The 19,324-nt window shown below is 37.5% G+C and overlaps 3 protein-coding genes across 8 annotated transcripts; all 3 read left to right on the plus strand.

Annotated features, from left to right (window-relative positions):
• Positions 1–703: 703 nt before the first annotated feature.
• Positions 704–4,977, plus strand: hirip3 (HIRA interacting protein 3). 3 transcript variants are annotated; one of them, XM_008329749.3, is made up of 9 exons: positions 704–861; positions 1,450–1,570; positions 1,665–1,809; positions 2,248–2,394; positions 2,575–3,147; positions 3,251–3,402; positions 3,616–3,760; positions 3,981–4,079; positions 4,608–4,977. In XM_008329749.3, the coding sequence occupies exons 1-9, from the start codon at positions 788–790 to the stop codon at positions 4,784–4,786; spliced, it is 1,635 nt and encodes a 544-aa protein (XP_008327971.1). In that variant the 5' UTR covers positions 704–787; the 3' UTR covers positions 4,787–4,977. The 3 variants fall into 3 exon arrangements, with proteins under 3 accessions (XP_008327971.1, XP_008327970.1, XP_024920629.1); XM_008329748.3 differs by having other exon boundaries at positions 2,248–3,147; XM_025064861.1 differs by lacking the exon at positions 704–861 and adding an exon at positions 1,146–1,270 and having other exon boundaries at positions 2,248–3,147.
• A 143-nt stretch (positions 4,978–5,120) lies between these two features.
• On the plus strand, positions 5,121–7,603 carry antkmt (adenine nucleotide translocase lysine methyltransferase). 3 transcript variants are annotated; one of them, XM_008329750.3, is made up of 6 exons: positions 5,121–5,514; positions 5,742–5,903; positions 5,975–6,079; positions 6,160–6,300; positions 6,572–6,622; positions 6,885–7,603. In XM_008329750.3, the coding sequence occupies exons 2-6, from the start codon at positions 5,742–5,744 to the stop codon at positions 7,068–7,070; spliced, it is 645 nt and encodes a 214-aa protein (XP_008327972.1). In that variant the 5' UTR covers positions 5,121–5,514; the 3' UTR covers positions 7,071–7,603. The 3 variants fall into 3 exon arrangements, with proteins under 3 accessions (XP_008327972.1, XP_008327973.1, XP_016895914.1); XM_008329751.3 differs by having other exon boundaries at positions 5,121–5,412; XM_017040425.2 differs by having other exon boundaries at positions 5,121–5,903.
• A 186-nt stretch (positions 7,604–7,789) lies between these two features.
• xpo6 (exportin 6) lies at positions 7,790–18,825 on the plus strand. Of its 2 annotated transcripts, none has more exons than XM_008329752.3 (24): positions 7,790–8,541; positions 9,803–9,893; positions 10,211–10,323; positions 10,479–10,676; positions 11,663–11,822; positions 12,021–12,098; positions 12,194–12,725; positions 12,891–13,017; positions 13,116–13,225; positions 13,359–13,467; positions 13,566–13,658; positions 13,866–13,935; positions 14,070–14,229; positions 14,392–14,484; positions 14,861–15,005; positions 15,337–15,486; positions 15,645–15,834; positions 15,930–16,076; positions 16,494–16,608; positions 16,701–16,872; positions 17,028–17,189; positions 17,330–17,428; positions 17,687–17,917; positions 18,188–18,825. In XM_008329752.3, the coding sequence occupies exons 1-24, from the start codon at positions 8,539–8,541 to the stop codon at positions 18,287–18,289; spliced, it is 3,450 nt and encodes a 1,149-aa protein (XP_008327974.1). In that variant the 5' UTR covers positions 7,790–8,538; the 3' UTR covers positions 18,290–18,825. The 2 variants fall into 2 exon arrangements, with proteins under 2 accessions (XP_008327974.1, XP_024920628.1); XM_025064860.1 differs by lacking the exon at positions 7,790–8,541 and adding an exon at positions 8,586–8,835.
• The last annotated feature ends 499 nt before the right edge of the window (positions 18,826–19,324 follow it).

Genomic DNA, 19,324 nt, shown 5'->3' on the forward strand with positions numbered 1-19,324 from the left:
CAAAACTTTTTTTTGCTTTTAAAATTTTAATAGTTATTGTTGACTAAATGTTCTGTACTTAACAGAGATCTTTAGAATCAAAGGTTTAGAATTATTTTAGTCTATGTTTTTTCAGTATACTCTAGGAATAATTTAGTTATTAATATTATTATTAGCAGTAGTAAATGTAAAATATGTATTTTGCATTCTCAGACCTTTGTGATCCAAATTTCATATCAAAATACTTTAATTAATTTGACCTTGGCTTGGTGAAGAACTTGATTGACCTAACACACTTTCTTCAGTAGTATTTATAACGTTGGTACATCAAAGGCCAGACTTCATAGTTCGACTGCCTCAGGGTTACGTGTTGATCCCAGTAGCGCTACATATGTTAAGTTCTTCAATGTTCAGATTATTTAAGAAAATATTCAATCTGCTCCATATAAATAAGGATTTATGCTTTCAGTGTGCTGTCTAAATGAAATATTTACATTTTTTCTCAATATTTTGTATTTTAAGGTAACGTTTGCACATTCTAAACCGCTCAATGATGATGTCTGTTTTCATTTCTTGTTATAATTAACTTAGAGGGGTTTTTTTATTATTATTTATTGTTTGAAAAATGTTTTTCTGGTTACATACGGTGTGATGACTGGATTCTATTGCGAGTGAACGATTAATCGCCACGGGGCGGCAGTAGTGTGCGCCGAATAGAGACAGCTACACTCATGCGTCATTTCCGACGACGTCACTTAGTCCCGCGCTGCCGCCAGATCGTTTGGATTAAAAGTAGAACAGTGTAAAGATGGTTTCAGAAAGCGAGGCAGCAAACATTCGTGAGTTTGTTCACGACCAACTGTGCGATGAGCCAGATCTGAGGTAAAATAATCTTAATAAAATAGCGTTTGTACCACCGCTGTTGAGGTAGTAAAAAACACCACTGGTAAAGTGGATGTATTCAGTAATATGCTGACTTTCTTGTTTTCTAGAGAAAATGTCATCTCTAATGTTGCATACTGTACTACACTTCTCTTAAATTTCAAAATAGGTCCATGTTATACATTTAACGCTACGTTTAGTTTACCTGGGTTGCGTTTTGTTTCTACACGACCATTGCGTTTATTTGATTGGATCAGGAGAAGCAGAGGGCGGTCTAAAATATGTCTGCCCGTTAACAAGTTGTTAGTTGGGAATGTAGTTGATCTCCGCGCAGTTGGCGTCACTGGTTTTCCTTCTAAATAATGTGGACCCTGTTTTGAATTATGTTAAAATGTGATGATTCTTTTTGGTGTGTTTGTTTGTTTTTTACACTACGACTACAAATTGTCCTTAGTAAAAATTTCGTTTTCGAAATTTTAATTTCGTTTCCTGAATAGCAAGTGGTTAGGCAATTGTTTATTTCCGTATATATTTTTATATTTAAAATACAAATACACTATGTAAATTCATGTTTTTTATATATTGCAGCAAACTGAGCCTGGGAATTTTAAAGAAGCGATACTTGGCACTGGTGGGACAGGAGTCATTAAATTCAGAGATCAAAACTTACATGAAACAGGTCGTTGAAGAGGAGCTGATGAAGATGCAGGTATTCCACCACCATGGCTTATTAAAGATTTTGAGATTTTAAAGTGGTGAAAAATGCAATGCTGCAGTTATTAAATGTGTGTGTTTTCATCAAGGACAAGGATGAAAATGAAAGTGAGGAGGAGATCAAGAAGCCCCTTAAGAAAAGAAAGAGGGAAAAGGAGAGTGAGTTGCAAAGTGGTTCAGAAGAAGAAAAAACCAGACCAAAAAAGTCCCGCTGTGAGTCAAGGTCATCGTCTGGTATGTGGTTTGTACATTTGTCATCTTGTTTTCCATAATTTTGTGTTATTATTAACACTAACAAAACTGACATTTAGCTACTTTTTTTTATCCCGTTGATTTAACTTGTATAATATATGTTAAATAATTTGCAGTTTTAATTATTACCTAGTAACCTAATTCAGCAGGCTAAAGGACAAAGATAACAAATGCTCAACATCAGGCGAACAGGTTCTCATGGCTTTGGAATAAAATGTACCTTGATATATTTTTGTTTTGTATATAACACATATTTATATTAAACATTTAAAGACTAAATCATTTGTTTATAATTCAGTTAAAATGCAATTTTAATGGACCACCTGACCACCAATACAGATTAATAATTTGCTGGATAATCGGTCTGAATTACAGCCCTGTAAATAATTAAGACATATTCTTTCTGTGCCGAAACGACAGAATCGGAGCATGAAGATGGTTCTAACCCAAGCAGTGAGAAAAGTGCAGAGGAGGACCAAAACAGTTCTGGATCAGAGGATGCAGTTGAGGAAGTCAAAACATCCAGACAGAAAATGAGTGTTAAAAAGAAGCAGCCCAGAAAGACTGGTCACTCCTCAGATGAGGAATTGAGTGAGTCAGGAAAAGAGGATGAAGATGGTAATTCTAGTGAAAATCCAGAAGAGGGCAGAAAAAAAGATGATACAACAAAGAGTGGGGAGAAGAAGAGCAACAAAAAAACATCCAAACAGAAAATGAGTGTTAAAAAGAAGCAGCCCAGAAAGACTGGTCACTCCTCAGATGAGGAATTGAGTGAGTCAGGAAAAGAGGATGAAGATGGTAATTCTAGTGAAAATCCAGAAGAGGGCAGAAAAAAAGATGATACAACAAAGAGTGGGGAGAAGAAGAGCAACAAAAAAACATCCAAACAGAAAATGAGTGTTAAAAAGAAGCAGCCCAAAAAGAGTGGTGACTCTTCAGATGAGGAATCGAGTGAGTCAGGAAAAGAAGATGAAGATGGTAATTCTAGTGAAAATCCAGAAGAGGGCAGAAAAAAAGATGATACAACAAAGAGTGGGGAGAAGAAGAGCAACAAAAAAACATCCAAACTGAAAATGAGTGTTAAAAAGAAGCAGCTCAGAAAGAGTGGTGACTCTTCAGATGAGGAATCGAGTGAGTCAGGAAAAGCAGATGAAGATGGTAATTCTAGTGAAAATCCAGAAGAGGGCAGAGAAAAAGATGATACAACAAAGAGTGGGGAGAAGAAGAGCAACAAAACAAAACCAAGGAGTGAAAAAAACTCTACTGACGAAGAGCTCAATGGTGAAAGCGACAAAGAGTTTTCAGATGGCAGTGAAAAAGGTGACCTCACTCTGCGAACACTAACCTAAATTTGGCTGCTCATTCATAAGTGGTTTCTTGACTTTTTTAATGTTTTTTTTTATTTTTTTTATTGTTAATGCAGAAAAAAAAGTCCAAGTGGAAAAAAAGAGTAACGACACTGACTCAGACTCATCATCACTTTCATCTTTGGATGATGAGCAGAATAGTGTCACAGAAAAAAATCAAGATAAAAAGAAGGGAAAGAAAAAAGCAAAGAACGCCACAAGTGAAAAGGTTAGTTGCAGATGTGTCCGAAGTTAAGCCTTTATATATATATATATATATATATATATATATACAGTATATATGTATTATAAATAACAGAGGATCTTAAATGATTAACATTGTTTGCACCTTGAATCATATTACGAGAGAAAGTGCAGGATGGATAGCTGAAAAGCTCAGTCTTAACCTAACACTAATAGTGTGGTATCTTCTCATCTGCAGGGGGAAAGAACAGTTGTGAGACTGAAACATTACATCTCTCTCTGTGGTGTGAGGAGAAATTTTAAGAAGCTCCTGAGTGACTGTCCCACTGCGAAGTCTATGGTGGACGTTCTAAAGAAAGAGCTTGAAAATCTTGGAGTCCATGGTTAGTGATGATGCACCAACTTTCTAAATCCGCACACATTAGCAACCATTTAAATAAAAAAAAACAGAAACAAACACCCAATATAAAACAACCCATTTTTTAATTTGTCTTATTTGTTTTTCTTTCAACAATGCTTTTTGGGTAAAAACCACCATATGTTGCAATTACGGAAATGTGCTAAAGCAGGGATGTGTTTGTGTGAACATGTGTTTTCATAAAGGTATTCCATCTATTACGAAATGTAAACGTGCCAGACTGAAGAGGGAGGAGGCACAGGAACTTGCTGAACTTGACGTGGGGAATATCATTGCCAAAAAAGGTATTTTCTTTTGTTGCCAACTCGATTGTTTTCTGTTGAATATAAGGTAATCATAATATTCATTAACGCAGTTTCACAATGAAGGCAAATGTCCTTCTTTTTGCATGTTAACCACATATAAATTGACACAGTAACCTGTCTTTGAATGATGTACATACATGAGACTACACTAAATATCACTGAATCCAATGTAATTTCTTCTAAGCATGTTGGCAAACATAGAAAATACATTTCCATTGGTTTAGTCACATAGTTCTACATATTTTTTGGACATTTACTAGTTTGTAAATATGAATATATATAAAGGTGGTTTGTATGTCAAGGTAAATATACCTTATATAGTGACTACTCAATGTATCTGACATCCTTCATGTCTTGCGTAATATAATGATAACCAAGTCATTTACACAGTAGGTAAAGCAATGTCAATGACTGGTGTTTAGGGTTGTGTTGCACTGATGTTACATTACCGTACCTTTTGTAAATGTGTTATTAGAGATGACACTAATATTCACAATTCTCTCTCAGGTCGTCGTACACGCAGAGCAGCCTCTGTGGATTGGCAATCTAACGAGCCTACATACAGGCGGACATTGAACTCTGGCTCTGACAGTGACCAGGAAAATAATAAAAACAAAGGTCAGAGCAGAACAACAGACTGGGACAACTTACGAGGAATCATCAGTGATGATGCGGAAAGTGACTGATGTAGCCCCTTCCTCTCCTACTTTCAGATTCTTAATAGAGTAGACTACATATTTGGGTATTATTATGATATTAAGAATATTTATAGTAATGTTGATATTGCTTCATTACAAGACTTGTCAAAAAGATTAAAATATTTTTATGAAAAAATATACTTATATTTTTTACAAATAAAGTTTTTCAAATAAATGGATAAAGTCAATTAAGTTTTTTATTTGTTGGTCGTTAGTAAGTAGTACGACTTGTAAGTTTAACTACATTTGACAAATTTCTACTATCTAAAGCAGAGAGATGTTTTTCAAACTAAATCTAACACTAAAATCTTGTTTTGCTATTTAATGTGTTCAAATGTAATTAAGTGCAATTCATCCTCATATCTCTGTTACTAGCTTGAATATTTGTAAATAACGGAGACGCTGTTGTTTTGAATAAAAGTGTCCTAACATGGAACACATGTAAGCGCGTTATGAAACGCGGAACATTTCAGTGACGGACCGGTGTTTCAGGCTGAATTGTCCGTTGGTTCCGACCATGTTCGTTTTATTTTAATGTGATTTACTTATATTACGCTTGAGATGTGTTTTACGTCTGCGTGACAGAACGTGTATTGTATTTTTAAATACAAAAGGTAAAGCATTTAACTGAACCTCGACATAACTAACTGGATATAAATAGGACGCGCTTTTGACCGTGAGCCTGCAACGTATAGTACAACACGACTGTTACAGAGGTACAACAGTTATACATTTGGATTAATACAAAACCCTACATATTGAAATTATGACGTTGCACGTATTGCATAATTAATTTACATCAACTGAATAGTCCGATAAGTATAGGCTGTTAAATTATTTCTACCACTTTTTAATTCGATTGAAATACTGCAGATTTACTATGTTCTGCCTATCTGTGTACATTTGTTCTTTATAACAATCATATATTATAATCAACGCAAAGATGGACGATAATACACCAGAAGAGGGCTTTTCTGAATTCAAGAATGGGCAGCTTGGACTCTGGGGTGTTGCACAGATAGCTGCTGGCACAGGCCTTGCTGTATATGCCATGTGGGTTGGGATCCTTCAGCCTGGATTCCGAAAAGTCCCTTTGAAGTTACAGGTAAGGGTGACATGTCCTAAACACATCACAATCTCAAGTGTTGGCAAGAAATGTATCTCTTTCTTTTTTAGGTCCCATACATTCCTGCAAGCAAACTTCAAGTAGAAAATGTGATGGCGTTATTAAAAGGCCGTAAAGGAGGCTTTGTAGATTTAGGCTCCGGTGATGGTCGCATTGTGAGTATGGTCATCACATATGTTTTGATCTTAAACTAGGAAATCATATGCTTTTTAATGTGGTCATCTTGTAATTTAAGGTTTTGGAAGCCCATCGGCGAGGTTTTGCTCCAGCTGTAGGCTACGAGCTCAACCCTTGGCTTATACGCCTTTCCCGTTTTCATGCATGGAAATTAGGTCATCATGAAAAAGTTTCATATCGACGAGAAGACCTCTGGAAGGTTCGACAATTTCCACTTCTGTTGTTAATTGACTTTTGTGCCAACATGGTTGACCAGCCAATTTGAAAAGACTATACTCAGTACGCAGTTTATATGCAGTTTTATTGGTTAAGGTGCTGACTGCATTTTTAACAAGAAACCTTATTTAATTATTTTATGATTTTGACATATATAGACACTTGGTTTGAATTTTTTTTTTATCAGTATCAACATTTTAAATATATTTTAATACTAAAATTATTTCTATTTTTTTTACTGTATCTCATTACAGGTCGACCTGACAAAATGCAAGAATGTCACAGTGTTTTTGGCTCCTAGTGTGGTGAGTATTGTAATGAGCATGTCCCCAAAGGCCTCAAACTAAAGTGGTGTTTTAGTGTAGCCACCAAAAGGGTTTCAGGTGGGTTCGTAAATAGGCTCATGAAACACGTTTGGCCTTTATGTATTTGTAACAACAGGAAGTACTAAGTAGTGCAAAGTTGTGTATTTTGACTTTTAGAGCCCCATCACATTTGTTATTTACTTGTTAAAAATATGTAGAAAGACTATGCTAACAAGTGTTTATTTTGCCCCTCTGTTCTAAGCTGTCGTTATTGCAAGAAAAGTTGCAGGCTGAGCTTCCTGATGATGCCTTAGTGGTAGCTGGACGTTTTCCTTTCCCTGACTGGAAACCCTGCAGGATTGAGGGTCAGGGTGTGGACCGAGCCTGGGCGTACAGCATGCAAGCACAAAGACAAAAAAACTTTGCAAAACAAAGCGTGGCAAAATGATGATTTTCAGCAAGTGCAACAACACTGGATTTCGACAATCAAGTTTCCTGAGAGAATTAGCAAATGCCCTGGGATAATTCTGAAGACCTGAGAAAATACCAACCAATAACTTTTTCTACCTCTTCTACCACCGTTAAGAACAAGTTAAAATCATTTTTAGTTTTGTGTTTGGTGGTCAAATAAGCTTTGTACCTTAGATGTGCTTTTTCAAGTTCTGTGTGTGGCAGATTTTTGCGTTCAAACTATCAAACAGCATTTGATGATGGAATGACAAAGTTACATCTAAGTATTTATACTTATGTTTCATTAATACAATTGCAAAAAACATGTAAACAACTCTTTTAAATATTCACATGTATTTTAAATTTTCTGATAATTATTTTAAAAGTGTTGAGTGCATTCAAATGTATTTGGTTTTTGCAAAAAATCTTCTCCCATGACACATTATTTATATTTCAGCTATAATGAGAAATTTGCATTGTCTTATCTACTAATAATCATGCTTGTGTTTTTAATAAAATTAATCACCTGCTTCTCCGGTTTGTTTTATTTGTACATTTGTATTAGTCATCTGGAATATTTTATACAATAATACTAATTTCTGTTTTATTAACGTCATGCTCAATAACGTATTTTTGTTTGAAGGCCTAATCGGAAATGGCTCTTTTAGTTCCAAAGGTCACTTGACAGAAACGCACTGGGTTGGTTAATTTCTGCTGTAAAAGAGGAAGTTGCGAATCCGAAGCAGTAAACCTGTGAGCTAGCTTTAATTTCGAGCCGCCCTAAACACTGTAAGAAGGAATAACAACGACTTGCGCGTATAGTAATATGTTTTAAAATCTACCGCAATTCTTCAGCTGTACAACTTAGGTATGCAGCGTCACTCGGTTGTAAATTACGAAGCTTAAAGGTAGTTGTCGTAACCAAAAAGCCATGAAAGCATGTCTTGGCTTTGACAGTAAGCTAACCAAAAATGATGCCTTCATCCTTCTAGAATAGCTAACGAGTTAGCCATCCGCTGCTGCAGCGTTAGCAACCATCATTCGCCTCGAAAATACTAACAGTAACAGCTACTAAAAAGTGCATTCTTCTGCAGTGTTGGTGCCAGTGTTATTTGTCAGGCAAAGCAAGAATTATTTTTTTAACTTAACGGTAAAGGTAGTTATATGAAAGTGTACCTAAACGAATGGGTGCGAGAAAGCTAGTTTAGTGTTAGTCGGTCTGCTCCATTTGCGGAAATGCATTTTAGGATCGAAGAGATTTAATCGAGATAGAGTTGACTGTAGTCGTTGGAAGAGGAGACACGAGTTCTCGTAGACTGTGCGTTGCAACCCGCGATGATAGAGAATGGACAGCAACGCTGTAGCTTTTGCTAGCTACAGAACAGCTAATCATCAAGCTAATGTTGTCTCATTAATGCCATATTAAGCCGAGACTATAGAAACTAAAACCGACTGAGCATCTTAAGATGGTAAGTACCACATACCATATCACACCTGAACATTTTATTTTTTTACTCTTTGTTTGATAACAGCCAATGTGGTGTAATTGGATTTTGACTCAACAGGAAGACCTAACGTCACCGGAATCTTGCATTTCACTTTTCTTCAGTACATTGTTAATAACAAGTCGTTTGTATTTTTTACACACGTTTCTGTGTTCTGGTTTATCCACATAACGGTTTGTGAGAGGATAAAAAATGTCCCTTCATGGATGTGACAGCTCATAAAGCCATTACACCAAACGAGACGCCCATCTTACTGAGGTGAATATTTTTGCCTTGAGTCTTGTTGCGCCTCGGCAAGTTGTGGCTTATTTGAGGAATTCAGACCCGCCTTCTGCCACCGAAGCTGATCTTTAAACTCTCAATTTACTGTACTTTATTTTTTCGAACAGGACCCTCCCACTTCCCCCTACCTGTCAAGGCGTAGCATAATTATCGATTTACAAATTCACCTATAACCTTAATCAGACAGATTGACGGATTGATATCCACATGCGTACCGAAATGCACTGGCGTGCCGTTAATGTTTGTCAAATTCTTTAAATTGTGTGTTGGTGACATACTGTGCATTTGCACCGATTGTCGTCTGGAGCAATGAGATGGATTTGACATTTCCTGAATGTTTTCGCCTCATTAAGAATGTAGTAGAATGTAGGCGTTTGCTTGATAACAAGCAAATGAATAGGCAAATCATGTTGGAAGTTCAACCCTTATTGTGCATCTTGGTTAATGATTAGTAAACACGCCCTAAACTTGGACACAGTTGCTTTTTGGTACCATAACGTACTATTATGTAATAGATAAACAGACGAGCAGCATTTATCCTCAGATGTCTGCCATTTCCTGTACATCCTTATCTCATGCTTATTGCACAATTTACAATTTCTGATCTGCCGCTATAGTTTTGTTTTGTTGTCTGCTGTATTAGAAAAACAAATAAGCCAAATCATATTTAAATCGGATGGACAATTTTATAGTTTTATTAATATTATTAGTTTTATTTCACATTGTGAACTTGTCTCATTGTGAATTGTTCCTTTCATTCTCTATATTTTTGTGTTGCTGCAACATGGTGATTGCCCACTGTGGCATCAATGAAGTTTAATTTAATCTTAATGTTTTTAGGTTGGGAAAAAAAATACAATTGATTTGTTGATGGCAAGATTTCAGAAATTAATCAACTTTTAACCGTAGTGGAATTTGACCATTTTCAATTTCTTCTCACCAGGCTTCTGAGGAGTCATCACTGCGAGCCCTGGAGAATCTCATGACGGAATTCTTTCACAACTGCACGACCAATGAACGAAAGAAAGAAATAGGTAAGTTTGACCTAGCTCATAAAGAGCTAGAAATTGATCCATCTAATCTTTTGAAAAATAAAAAATGTCACAAAACAGCTAGAAACATTTATTTCATAAGAAAAGGTTTTAGATTAGAATTATTCAAGGCCATGAAGGAATGTTGGGAGTAGATGTATTAAAAACCTGACCTAAAATGTTGCTTCTGAGTTTGTGCATGTTCATGCTTTTACATTTTCCTTACACTTCCTACTTCGTGACACATTTTACAACACACTTTCAGCAAGAACTACATGTTCATTAACCACCACTGATCTTACCTACTTCCTTTTCTGCAGAAGAGCTGCTGAACAACTTTGCACAGCAGACCGGAGCGTGGCGCCACTGCTTGTTCTTCCTCTCCAATACTCGGAATGAGTATGTGATGATGTACAGCCTCACAGTATTTGAAGTAAGTTTAATGTGTCTGCCCTGATAAATGCATTATTAGTTTGATTTTGGTGTGCTAAACAATTCAAAAATTGCAAAATAGCATCACTCTAGACGACGTGTTTGGTTTATTTACATCTTTATAATGACATCATAATTCTCACCTTTCTTATTCAGAACCTGGTGAATAAAATGTGGATCGGTGTTGCTTCACAAGATAAGATGGAGATTCGCACCTGTCTGCCCAAACTCCTGCTTGCTCAGCACAAAACTGTGCCCTATTTTATTCGTAACAAACTCTGCAAAGTCATCGTGGACATCGGTCGACAGGACTGGCCAATGTTCTATCACGACTTCTTTACCAACACACTTCAGGTAGGCCCTAATTCTGTTAATGGAAATAAAATTGCACTGTGTAAAGGCCACAATTATTGTTAAGTTACTTCATATAAGCCATACCTACCCAGTGCTGTTTTAAAAAAAAAAATATATATATATATATATATATACACATGTATGTGTACAGACATATTTTTATGTAAATATATATAGTGGCGAGCAGCTGAGCAGGTCAAAGTAGAAGAAAAAATGACTTCACTATTGACAACTTGCTAATTTATACTGTTTGCTCTTTTAACACAACTTATCTCTTACATTGACAGAGTACGGTTTGTAAAATATGAATATTAGCCAAACATTTTCTCATGAATATCTTTATTGTTTTCTTAAGTGTAATATGTCTTCGAGACAGAGGAGTCTGTTGGTACACAGTGTCTCATCATTTTTGTGTAGACTTATTTATGATTTCTTTATGACCTATGAACTGTGCTAATTCACAGTTTAGGAAACTTGTAAAAAAATAACTATATGTATATATAGTTAGTATTTTTATATTATGTTTATATATAATCTTTAAATGTTTCCTTTCTTAGTTATTTGGAAAAGTTCAGATTTCCTATGGTTCTTTGTCAGTGTTCAAAGAACCATAGGAAAGGTTCTTTCCTATGGTTCATAGGAAATGTACACATTTGAACACATTTGTGTTCAAATGTGTACATTTGAACACAAATGAACTACATTTGACATTTTATAAAGGAGCTACCTTGGAGCACTGCATACTCTTTTTCTTCTTTACTGTAACTCGGTGTGTTTGTGGTGTTGTTTATTTTATGTGGTGGGAATTTCACTTAGTAAGAGCTTGTAAGCAATAAGGGCTTGTGATTAGAGGTTTGCTGTGTTCTATTGAACAACTACCAAAACTGCCCCACTTCCTGTGGGCAGTACAGTGTAGCCCACTCCTACCATTCAATAGATGTACAAAAATGACCAATTATCTTCTTGTTCCTTTTCTGCTGCCACAGTTAATCCAGACACCTGCATTGGCTCATTTGGGTTTGGTGATGTTGAAGACGACATCAGAAGAACTTGCATGTCCGCGGGAAGATCTGAGTGTTGCCAGAAAGGATGAGCTGCGTAAACTGCTTCTGGACCAGGTCCCAGCTGTACTTGGACTTTTGACTGGTGAGAACAAGCATTATTTTTCTATGTGCAATTATCCTGATTAAAAACAAAACTTTAAATCATTGTTTGACAGCCCTAGTTCTAATTCATTATGTGATCGATGGTATCCACCTCGGTGTATGGAAATAAACCTCTTGTTTCATTGGCGCCTTTCCAGTATATATAAGCTATCTCTGGCTGCGTCCTTCTGTTTCCCAGGTATCCTGGAGACTTACTGGGACAAGCACAGTGTTATAGCCTCAACCCCACCTCCCTCACCCACCTCAGGGGAAACTGGTGAGTGTATTTACCTGCAGTACCTTCAAACTACAGACAGATGTTGTTTGAATTGTAACCATGTTTTTTTTTTATTTTGTCTTTTGATCCTCCAGTTGAATTGCTGGGCAGTTTATTTCAGGGTAGCCAGTACTCAAAGCTGTTGTGTCAACCCATGGCAACATTGGACAGTGAGAGCCAGCAGCTCTGTTGTCTTGTTCTGGAGTGTTTAGCCCACCTGTTTAGTTGGATTCCTCTGTCCACCAGCATCACACCCAACCTGCTAGCATCCATTTTCTATTTTGCACGTTTTGGTTGTGACATACAGCCCAAAGCCAAGTCAGGATCTTTTATCTCCTCTGACTCTTCCACCTCTAATGGTCAGCTCAACCCTGGCACAATAGGACCCACATCAAATGGTGGGGAGAGAAATGGACAGCAGAGTGAGACGAGCAAAGCGGCTCGTGCCAGGCTGGGTGTTCTTGCCATGACTTGTGTCAATGAATTGGTGTCAAAGAACTGTGTGCCAATGGATTTTGAGGAGTACCTGCTGCGGATGTTCCAGCAGACCTTCTTCCTCCTGCAAAGGCTAACACGAGACAACAATGCACATTCTGTCAAAACTCGCCTGCAGGAACTTGATGAAAGGTATAGTCTCTCAGCGTTTTTGTGTAGACTTATTTATGATTTATTTATGACCTATGAACTGTGCTAATTCACAGTTTAGGAAACGAAAAAATAACTATAAATATATGTTTATATGTTATTTTTATATTATGTTTATACATAATCTTTAAATGTTTTCTTTCTTAGTTATTTAGAAAAGTTCACAGATTTCCTACGGCTCTTCGTCAGTGTTCACTTGAGGCGGATCGAGTCCAGTCATCAGTTTCCAATTGTAGAGTTTCTTGCTTTGCTTTTCAAGTACACATTCAACCAGGTAATATTATCAATGGTTTCTTCAGTTAATTTCCCTGTAAAGTAAAACAAAGTTATGTATTTGTTTTGTAAATTTCATTTTTAATTATTTTTTTTCAGCCAACCCATGAAGGTTACTTTTCCTGCTTGGATATTTGGACGGTGTTTTTAGATTTTTTAACAACCAAAATCAAAAGCAGACTAGCAGATAGAGACAGTCTCCTGAATAGGTAAGTCAAAAAAAGACTAAATGTATGATCCTGTAATGATACCACTGTATGTTTTATGATTACTAGATGTATATTTATTTTCATATTCAGATAAAGTTAATTTTAATTTATTGTGAATTTCTCTCTAATGCAGGTACAAAGATGCCTTAGTCCTTCTTTTAAGAGAAGTTTTAAACCGCATACAGTTCAGATACAACCAGGCACAGCTTGAAGAGTTGGATGATGAGACTTTGGATGACGATGTAAGACTGTGTTTATGTCCAGGATTTGCTATCAGTGTGAAATTTTCTATTGCTCTCACTCCAACAGCTTCATTTTGTACTTCATGTTGTTACCATAGAAACAGACAGAGTGGCAGAAGTACCTGCGTCAGAGTCTGGAGGTGGTTGCCAAGGTGATGGAACTCCTCCCATCCCATGCTTTTTCCACTCTGGTAAGAGATACAGCATGCAAACAGATGCTTGAACTCCAGACAGCACTAAGACAGCATTAAGATGTTTTATATTGTCGACCTAATTGAATTGGTTCAGACTGCATTTACAGCATCCCCTGCTGGGAAAGAAGAAATAACTATACTCTTTTTGTTGGAAGAAAAAAAAAGTAATGTATCCATCTTTTCTTCTTTGTCTTTCCTATCAAGTTTCCTGTTCTGCAAGAAAATTTGGACGTGTACATGGGTTTGCAGCAGTTTATCGTCACCACTGGCACGAGTATGTGCAAACAAAAAGAATGTTTTTTAAATATTAAAATATTTGTATATTCACTTCCAGCCACTCATTACAATCAGAATTCATCATGGACATTTATGGTTTTGGCAATAATTTGTTTTAATTACATCCTTCAGGTCGAAGGCTCAATATCACAGCAGAGAACGACTGTCGTCGACTCCACTGTTCTCTCAGGGATCTTAGCTCCCTCCTCCAGGCTGTCGGACGATTGGCCGAGCACTTCATTGGAGAGGTTTTTGCCGCGAGGTTCACTGACGCTCTGGCTGTGGTGGAGAGGTTTGTCATTCTGACACTCATTATTTTACTAACAAAATGATGTGTCTCATTTGAAATAAGTTTTAGCCCAGTTTCATTTACACTGAAGTCTTTCTGTTCTAATTAAATTGGGTTGATAGTTTAATATCCTGTAATTCTAACTTATTTTTTATCTTCTTCCAGGTTGGTTGAAGTCACTTGTTACGGCTCTCAGACCAGCCTTTACGACCTGGAGACCGCTGTGCCTTCAGTGCTCAAGCCGGACCTGACTGACGTGTGAGTATTGTTGATGTTGAAAAGCAGAAACATCAATGTTGAGCAGAATATCTGAGGAGGAACTTGACCAAATTGTGTTTGTGTAATTAAGGATGCTAAGGTCAATTTCGCAACTTGTACGAAGCCACAGACACTTGTTATGGGCTTGTTGCACCCAGCTATTCACAGTGCCTCCCAGGAACTGTTGTCAGATCAGCACAATGTTTGCATTTCAGACCTTGACCAAAATTATGTCTTATCCGTTCTGTCATTAATTTTTCTTTAAACTTCACTAGCAATATGAGCGGTACTAGAGGGGAAAAAAAAGCAGGTTGACTGTGTCTGTGTTGCCTGGTGAGTGCTTCCTGTGTTTAATACTTTGTTTGTTGACATGCAGACATGCACAGGCCCTAGCTGCTTTGCAAGCCTACTCCCATTGGCTCGCACAGTTCTACAGTGAAGTCCACAGTCACAACCAGAGCCAGTTCATCAACCTCATCACATCTGCAATAGATGCCAGCAGTCCACTCATCACATCTAAGGTAGACCCCCTCATTGGTCTTTCTCTCTCTCTCGCTCTCCCCTTCTTCCCTCTTTACTTGTTGCAACTGTTCCTATGACTTAACTCAAACATTTGTTTTATTGGACACTTTAATTATATAAAATAATATATAAAACATCAGTTGTCTTCAATCTCCATTCTATTGTCATTTTGTAGTGATTACAAATGTTAATGGTAGTATTGGCTCCTCAGGGCTGTTCATTTATGACTAAGCACACATAGTGTAGTCAGAGTTTTTCAGAGGGTGTTTTGCCTAACATTTACCAAACATTACATTAATGTTATTTTCCTCTTTTTGCCTTAATGTTTAGGTGCCTGGTAAGTTGCTGCTCTCGGCGTGTCATCTGATGGTTTCCATCACATCAACAGTGCGACCTGTGTTCCTGGTCACTCTGCCAGCAATTCAAAACATTTTCAACCTTATTACTACTGAGAACAGAACCCGCAGACTTCCCCAAGAGGTAACACTTGTTTGTAACTTCTGCTACTGACAGTTATGTCAGTCCATCCCTATACTTTTAGTTTTACTTCAGTTTGGAAGACAAAATACTTTTATTTGCTGTGGTTGCTTTAAACTTAAATTGATCATTTTGAAATTCATTTTTCTTCATACGTGAAGGCTCACATGCTGGTGTGTAGAGCGTTGTCCAACATGCTATTGCTGCCGTGGCCAAACTTACCTGAGAGTGAGCAGCAGTGGCAAACACGCTCCAGCAACCACGCCAGCTTGCTGGCAGCCCTCACCAGAGAATATCGAAGTTTAAGAGGGACTGTGAACATCACCCCACGTCAGCCTCCTATGGATGGAGGTCAGTAATTTATATATACAGTATGTGTGTGTGTATATAAAAGTGATTGTTTTGATGTGTATGTCTATCATTTGTCCATCGATATTTCACCACAGTGATACAGCAGACGCTACCTGTCCTCAGAGACATCGTGGACAGCGCCTCGGGCGAGTCCACCAAATCACGCCAGATCTGTTATCAGAGCATCCAGGAGTCTGTCCAAGTGTCCCTCAGCCTTTTTCCAGTGTTTATTCAGCAGTCAGGTCGGTGTTTGCTCATCAATTATTAAATATGTACAATGAAAAATGAACAAATTATTTATTTATATGAATGCTTTTTTTTGGACCATGTTCAGTCTCCACATACAACATACAATGTGCAATTATTTATGTGGCTGCTCTTTTAACATCTCCATAGTATGTAGTGTATTTTATTCTGTAAAAAACAGTGTTTTATATTTTAACTCTTGTCTTTGAAACAGTATTTCTCTTTTGTCTTGCATATCTCTTATCTCCTTTGCATCTTCAGTGGATCAGTAGACCACTTTTGTTGTACTCCTGCAAAGTGCATATTCGTGCTGTGACAAAAAAATATCTTAAATAAAAATGATATTGTAAAAATGAGTTACACCAAGGATTTAAAGGCTCATCTGATCATCCAAATTGAATTTTCTCTCACAGATGTGACGGATGAGATGCTGGCCTTCTTCTTGACACTGTTTCAGGCGTTGCGAGTTCAGATGGGTGTTGCCTTCACTGGTCAGATCATTCACACTTTCCTCAGCATGTTTACCAGGTAAAGGGTTTTTCATATTTTCTCCAGTGAATGTTTGATAATAATAAGGTAATTGACCTCGACTGTAAATGGTCACTTCTGTGCCCTCCTAGGGAACAGCTGGCAGCCAGTATTTTGCAGGAGGGCAGTGCAGGCTGTAGGGTGGTGCAGAAGTTTCTGAAGATTCTGCAAGTGGTCGTGCAGGAGCCTGGACAAGCTTTCAAGCCTTTCTTACCCAGTATCCTCTCCTTGTGCATGGAGCAGGTCTATCCAGTGGTAGCAGAGGTCAGTTCTTTCTACAGACTCGACATCAATTCTTATTTCCGTATCGGAGCTTAGACATGCAGTAAATATCCACATTTGCATGTACGTGTATGTTTATTTTTGTTTTGTTTTTTCAAATGTCAATTTACATTGAAAATGCTCATCTCCTTTAACAGCGTTCCTCCCCAGACGTCAAGGCAGAGATGTTTGAGTTACTTTACCAAGTACTTCACCAAAACTGGAGGTACTTCTTTAAAACGTCAATTTTAATAACCGTTCAAAAAGGAGCTGCTGAGGAAACTATGGAAAATGAAGCCCAGTTTACAGCTGCAATGCAGGTGAGTGTTTTTACGGTGGTTATCATTACTCTGAAATCTGCCCGCAGATACATAATGTAGAGAATTTTCTGTCCAAGAGTTTTTTGTTTTTTATTTAAAGCCACTAATAAAAATGTTTGTGTTGTAAATATCTGTTTTAGGCTTTTGGACAGTCCTTCCTGCAGCCTGACATTCACATTTTCAAGCAGAATCTCTCCTATCTGGAGTTGCTCAACAGCAAGCACAAGTTGTATCATAGAGTGAGTTGATTTTCGGCATGACGTATGTGTATATAACTGTGTACACAGAGCAGCACAGCCGTGTAACCAGGCAACATTATCTCATTATATTTGACACATGTTAGATGTAACCTGTTTCTCCACTGATCAATGATGCCTTCCTCATAACTTTCATTAAAATAAATGCCTTCTCAATATGACACAAACAAGCATCTGTATTAGCTATTGAAAAAAAAAAGACTTATGACGTATTAAAATAATTTTCTTTCACTTTTCCAGAAGCTTTTCCGGACCTCGATGCTCTTCCACTTCATCAATGTGCTGCTGCAGGTTCTCCTTCACAAAAGCCACGACCTCCTTCAGGAGGAAATCACGCTGGCCATTTACAACATGGCCTCTGTTGACTTCGATGCCTTCTACTCCGCCTTCATGCCAGAGTTTCTCAACAGCTGCCAGGGTGTGGACACCAGCCAAAGAGCTGTTCTTGCACGCAACTTCAAGCTTGAACAGGTAAAAAGAGAATAATACTTTTTGGAGATAATTTCTTAAGAATGAATACAGGAATTTTTCCCAGCTACTTGCACATCTTTCACACTAGAGGGAGACAAAGCTAACCATTTTAACTTGCATTGTTTGTGGAACGTTTTCCACAGTTCATCAACCTTAAGGCCAGTTTTGCTAGATATTACTAAGAAAAGCCAATAGAAACTTTGTCTCTTTGGCATCTGAACTCTTCTTTTAAGGAATATTCCTGTTTAACTGTTCCTCTTCTTTGTCCAGGACCTTCCTTCATTCACACAGAGTGTCCAGCGGCTGGTGAATGACCTTCGCTACTACAGACTGTGTAACAGTAGCCTGCCCACTGGTACCATCAAACTATAGCACAACCACTGTCACAACCACTCCACACATCACCTGTGATCACTGAGTGCTGACCACTTTGCCCAACACTCCTCCGTCACAGTGGCATTCTGCCTTCTCAGATTGATAGGGAGGAACAAACTTTTAAAATGTTTGAGTTACCAGAGAATGAGGATGCTGCTGATGTTTTCTTTTATTTCTACTGTAGAAGGTTGGCATGCTATATTTTGTTGATACAGAAATGCCCTCCTTGTGTATTGCCAATGGAGATTTTGGCAATATATGTTAACACGGTCTGCAGTCGGCTTTGGCCCAGACCTGAGGCAGTCTGAGCCCGGCCTTCTCTCCCACACCTCTGCTCCACAGCCGAGCTGGGACTGAGCACTTTCAACTCATTTTGAGTTTTTAAAAAATGTCTGCTTTGAATTCATTTTGCCTTTAATTTTTTTTTTTTTTTTTTTCATCTCCAAAGGAGAAGGACTCAACTTAAGGTCTTTCATATCATTCCATTCTGAAACAGAGAAAATCTGCTTGAATAAATAAAAGTGTTTTTTTAAGCCAGGTGTTTTTTTAATATGTATGTACATGCTATTTTATCAGTACGTGTCACAATTTTCAACCTGCACATTTGATTCTTTTTAATGAAAGCCTGTTGCAGGCCACTATTGATTAGTGGGTACAGGACCAATGTCAGCGGGTGTGTTGAGCCTTGTAACCACAGTTGGATTAGTCATATTTTCACATATACATTTTCAATTGAATCTGAAACATGCCATTCACAATTAATACAACATTTAAACATAAACATCTTTATAAACATTTATTAACGTCTCTCCTGTGCGGTGGAAGCTAACAGTGAAGGCCTACGCTGCTATATTCTAACGTTGGTCATCATGGTGGTACTCAGAGAGCTCAATGTTTCCTCAGGTGGTACAGAGTATAAAAAGTTTGAGAACCACTGGTCTAGTGTACAAAGAATTGAGTTTGTCATAGGAGGATTTCCAGTGTCAACTTTGTGACAGATGAGGAAACAAACATGACTAATACAAAAATGTC

Source organism: Cynoglossus semilaevis, chromosome 17 (genome assembly GCF_000523025.1).
Source record: "Cynoglossus semilaevis isolate Cse_v1.0 chromosome 17, Cse_v1.0, whole genome shotgun sequence".
NCBI classification, from domain to species: domain Eukaryota; kingdom Metazoa; phylum Chordata; class Actinopteri; order Pleuronectiformes; family Cynoglossidae; genus Cynoglossus; species Cynoglossus semilaevis.

What these genes read in the sequence shown, in the direction of transcription:
- hirip3 (XM_008329748.3), top strand. Translation starts at nt 788, where the DNA reads ATGGTTTCAGAAAGCGAGGCAGCAAACATTCGTGAGTTTGTTCACGAC. An exon ending in TGAAAATCTTGGAGTCCATG is followed by an intron (nt 3,761 to 3,980) that starts GTTAGTGATGAT and finishes GTTTTCATAAAG; the next exon opens with GTATTCCATCTATTACGAAA. An exon ending in GAATATCATTGCCAAAAAAG is followed by an intron (nt 4,080 to 4,607) that starts GTATTTTCTTTT and finishes ATTCTCTCTCAG; the next exon opens with GTCGTCGTACACGCAGAGCA.
- antkmt (XM_017040425.2), top strand. Translation starts at nt 5,742, where the DNA reads ATGGACGATAATACACCAGAAGAGGGCTTTTCTGAATTCAAGAATGGG. An exon ending in GCTCCGGTGATGGTCGCATT is followed by an intron (nt 6,080 to 6,159) that starts GTGAGTATGGTC and finishes TTGTAATTTAAG; the next exon opens with GTTTTGGAAGCCCATCGGCG. An exon ending in TGTTTTTGGCTCCTAGTGTG is followed by an intron (nt 6,623 to 6,884) that starts GTGAGTATTGTA and finishes CTCTGTTCTAAG; the next exon opens with CTGTCGTTATTGCAAGAAAA.
- xpo6 (XM_008329752.3), top strand. An exon ending in TATCGTCACCACTGGCACGA is followed by an intron (nt 13,936 to 14,069) that starts GTATGTGCAAAC and finishes TACATCCTTCAG; the next exon opens with GTCGAAGGCTCAATATCACA. An exon ending in AGCACAAGTTGTATCATAGA is followed by an intron (nt 17,429 to 17,686) that starts GTGAGTTGATTT and finishes TCACTTTTCCAG; the next exon opens with AAGCTTTTCCGGACCTCGAT.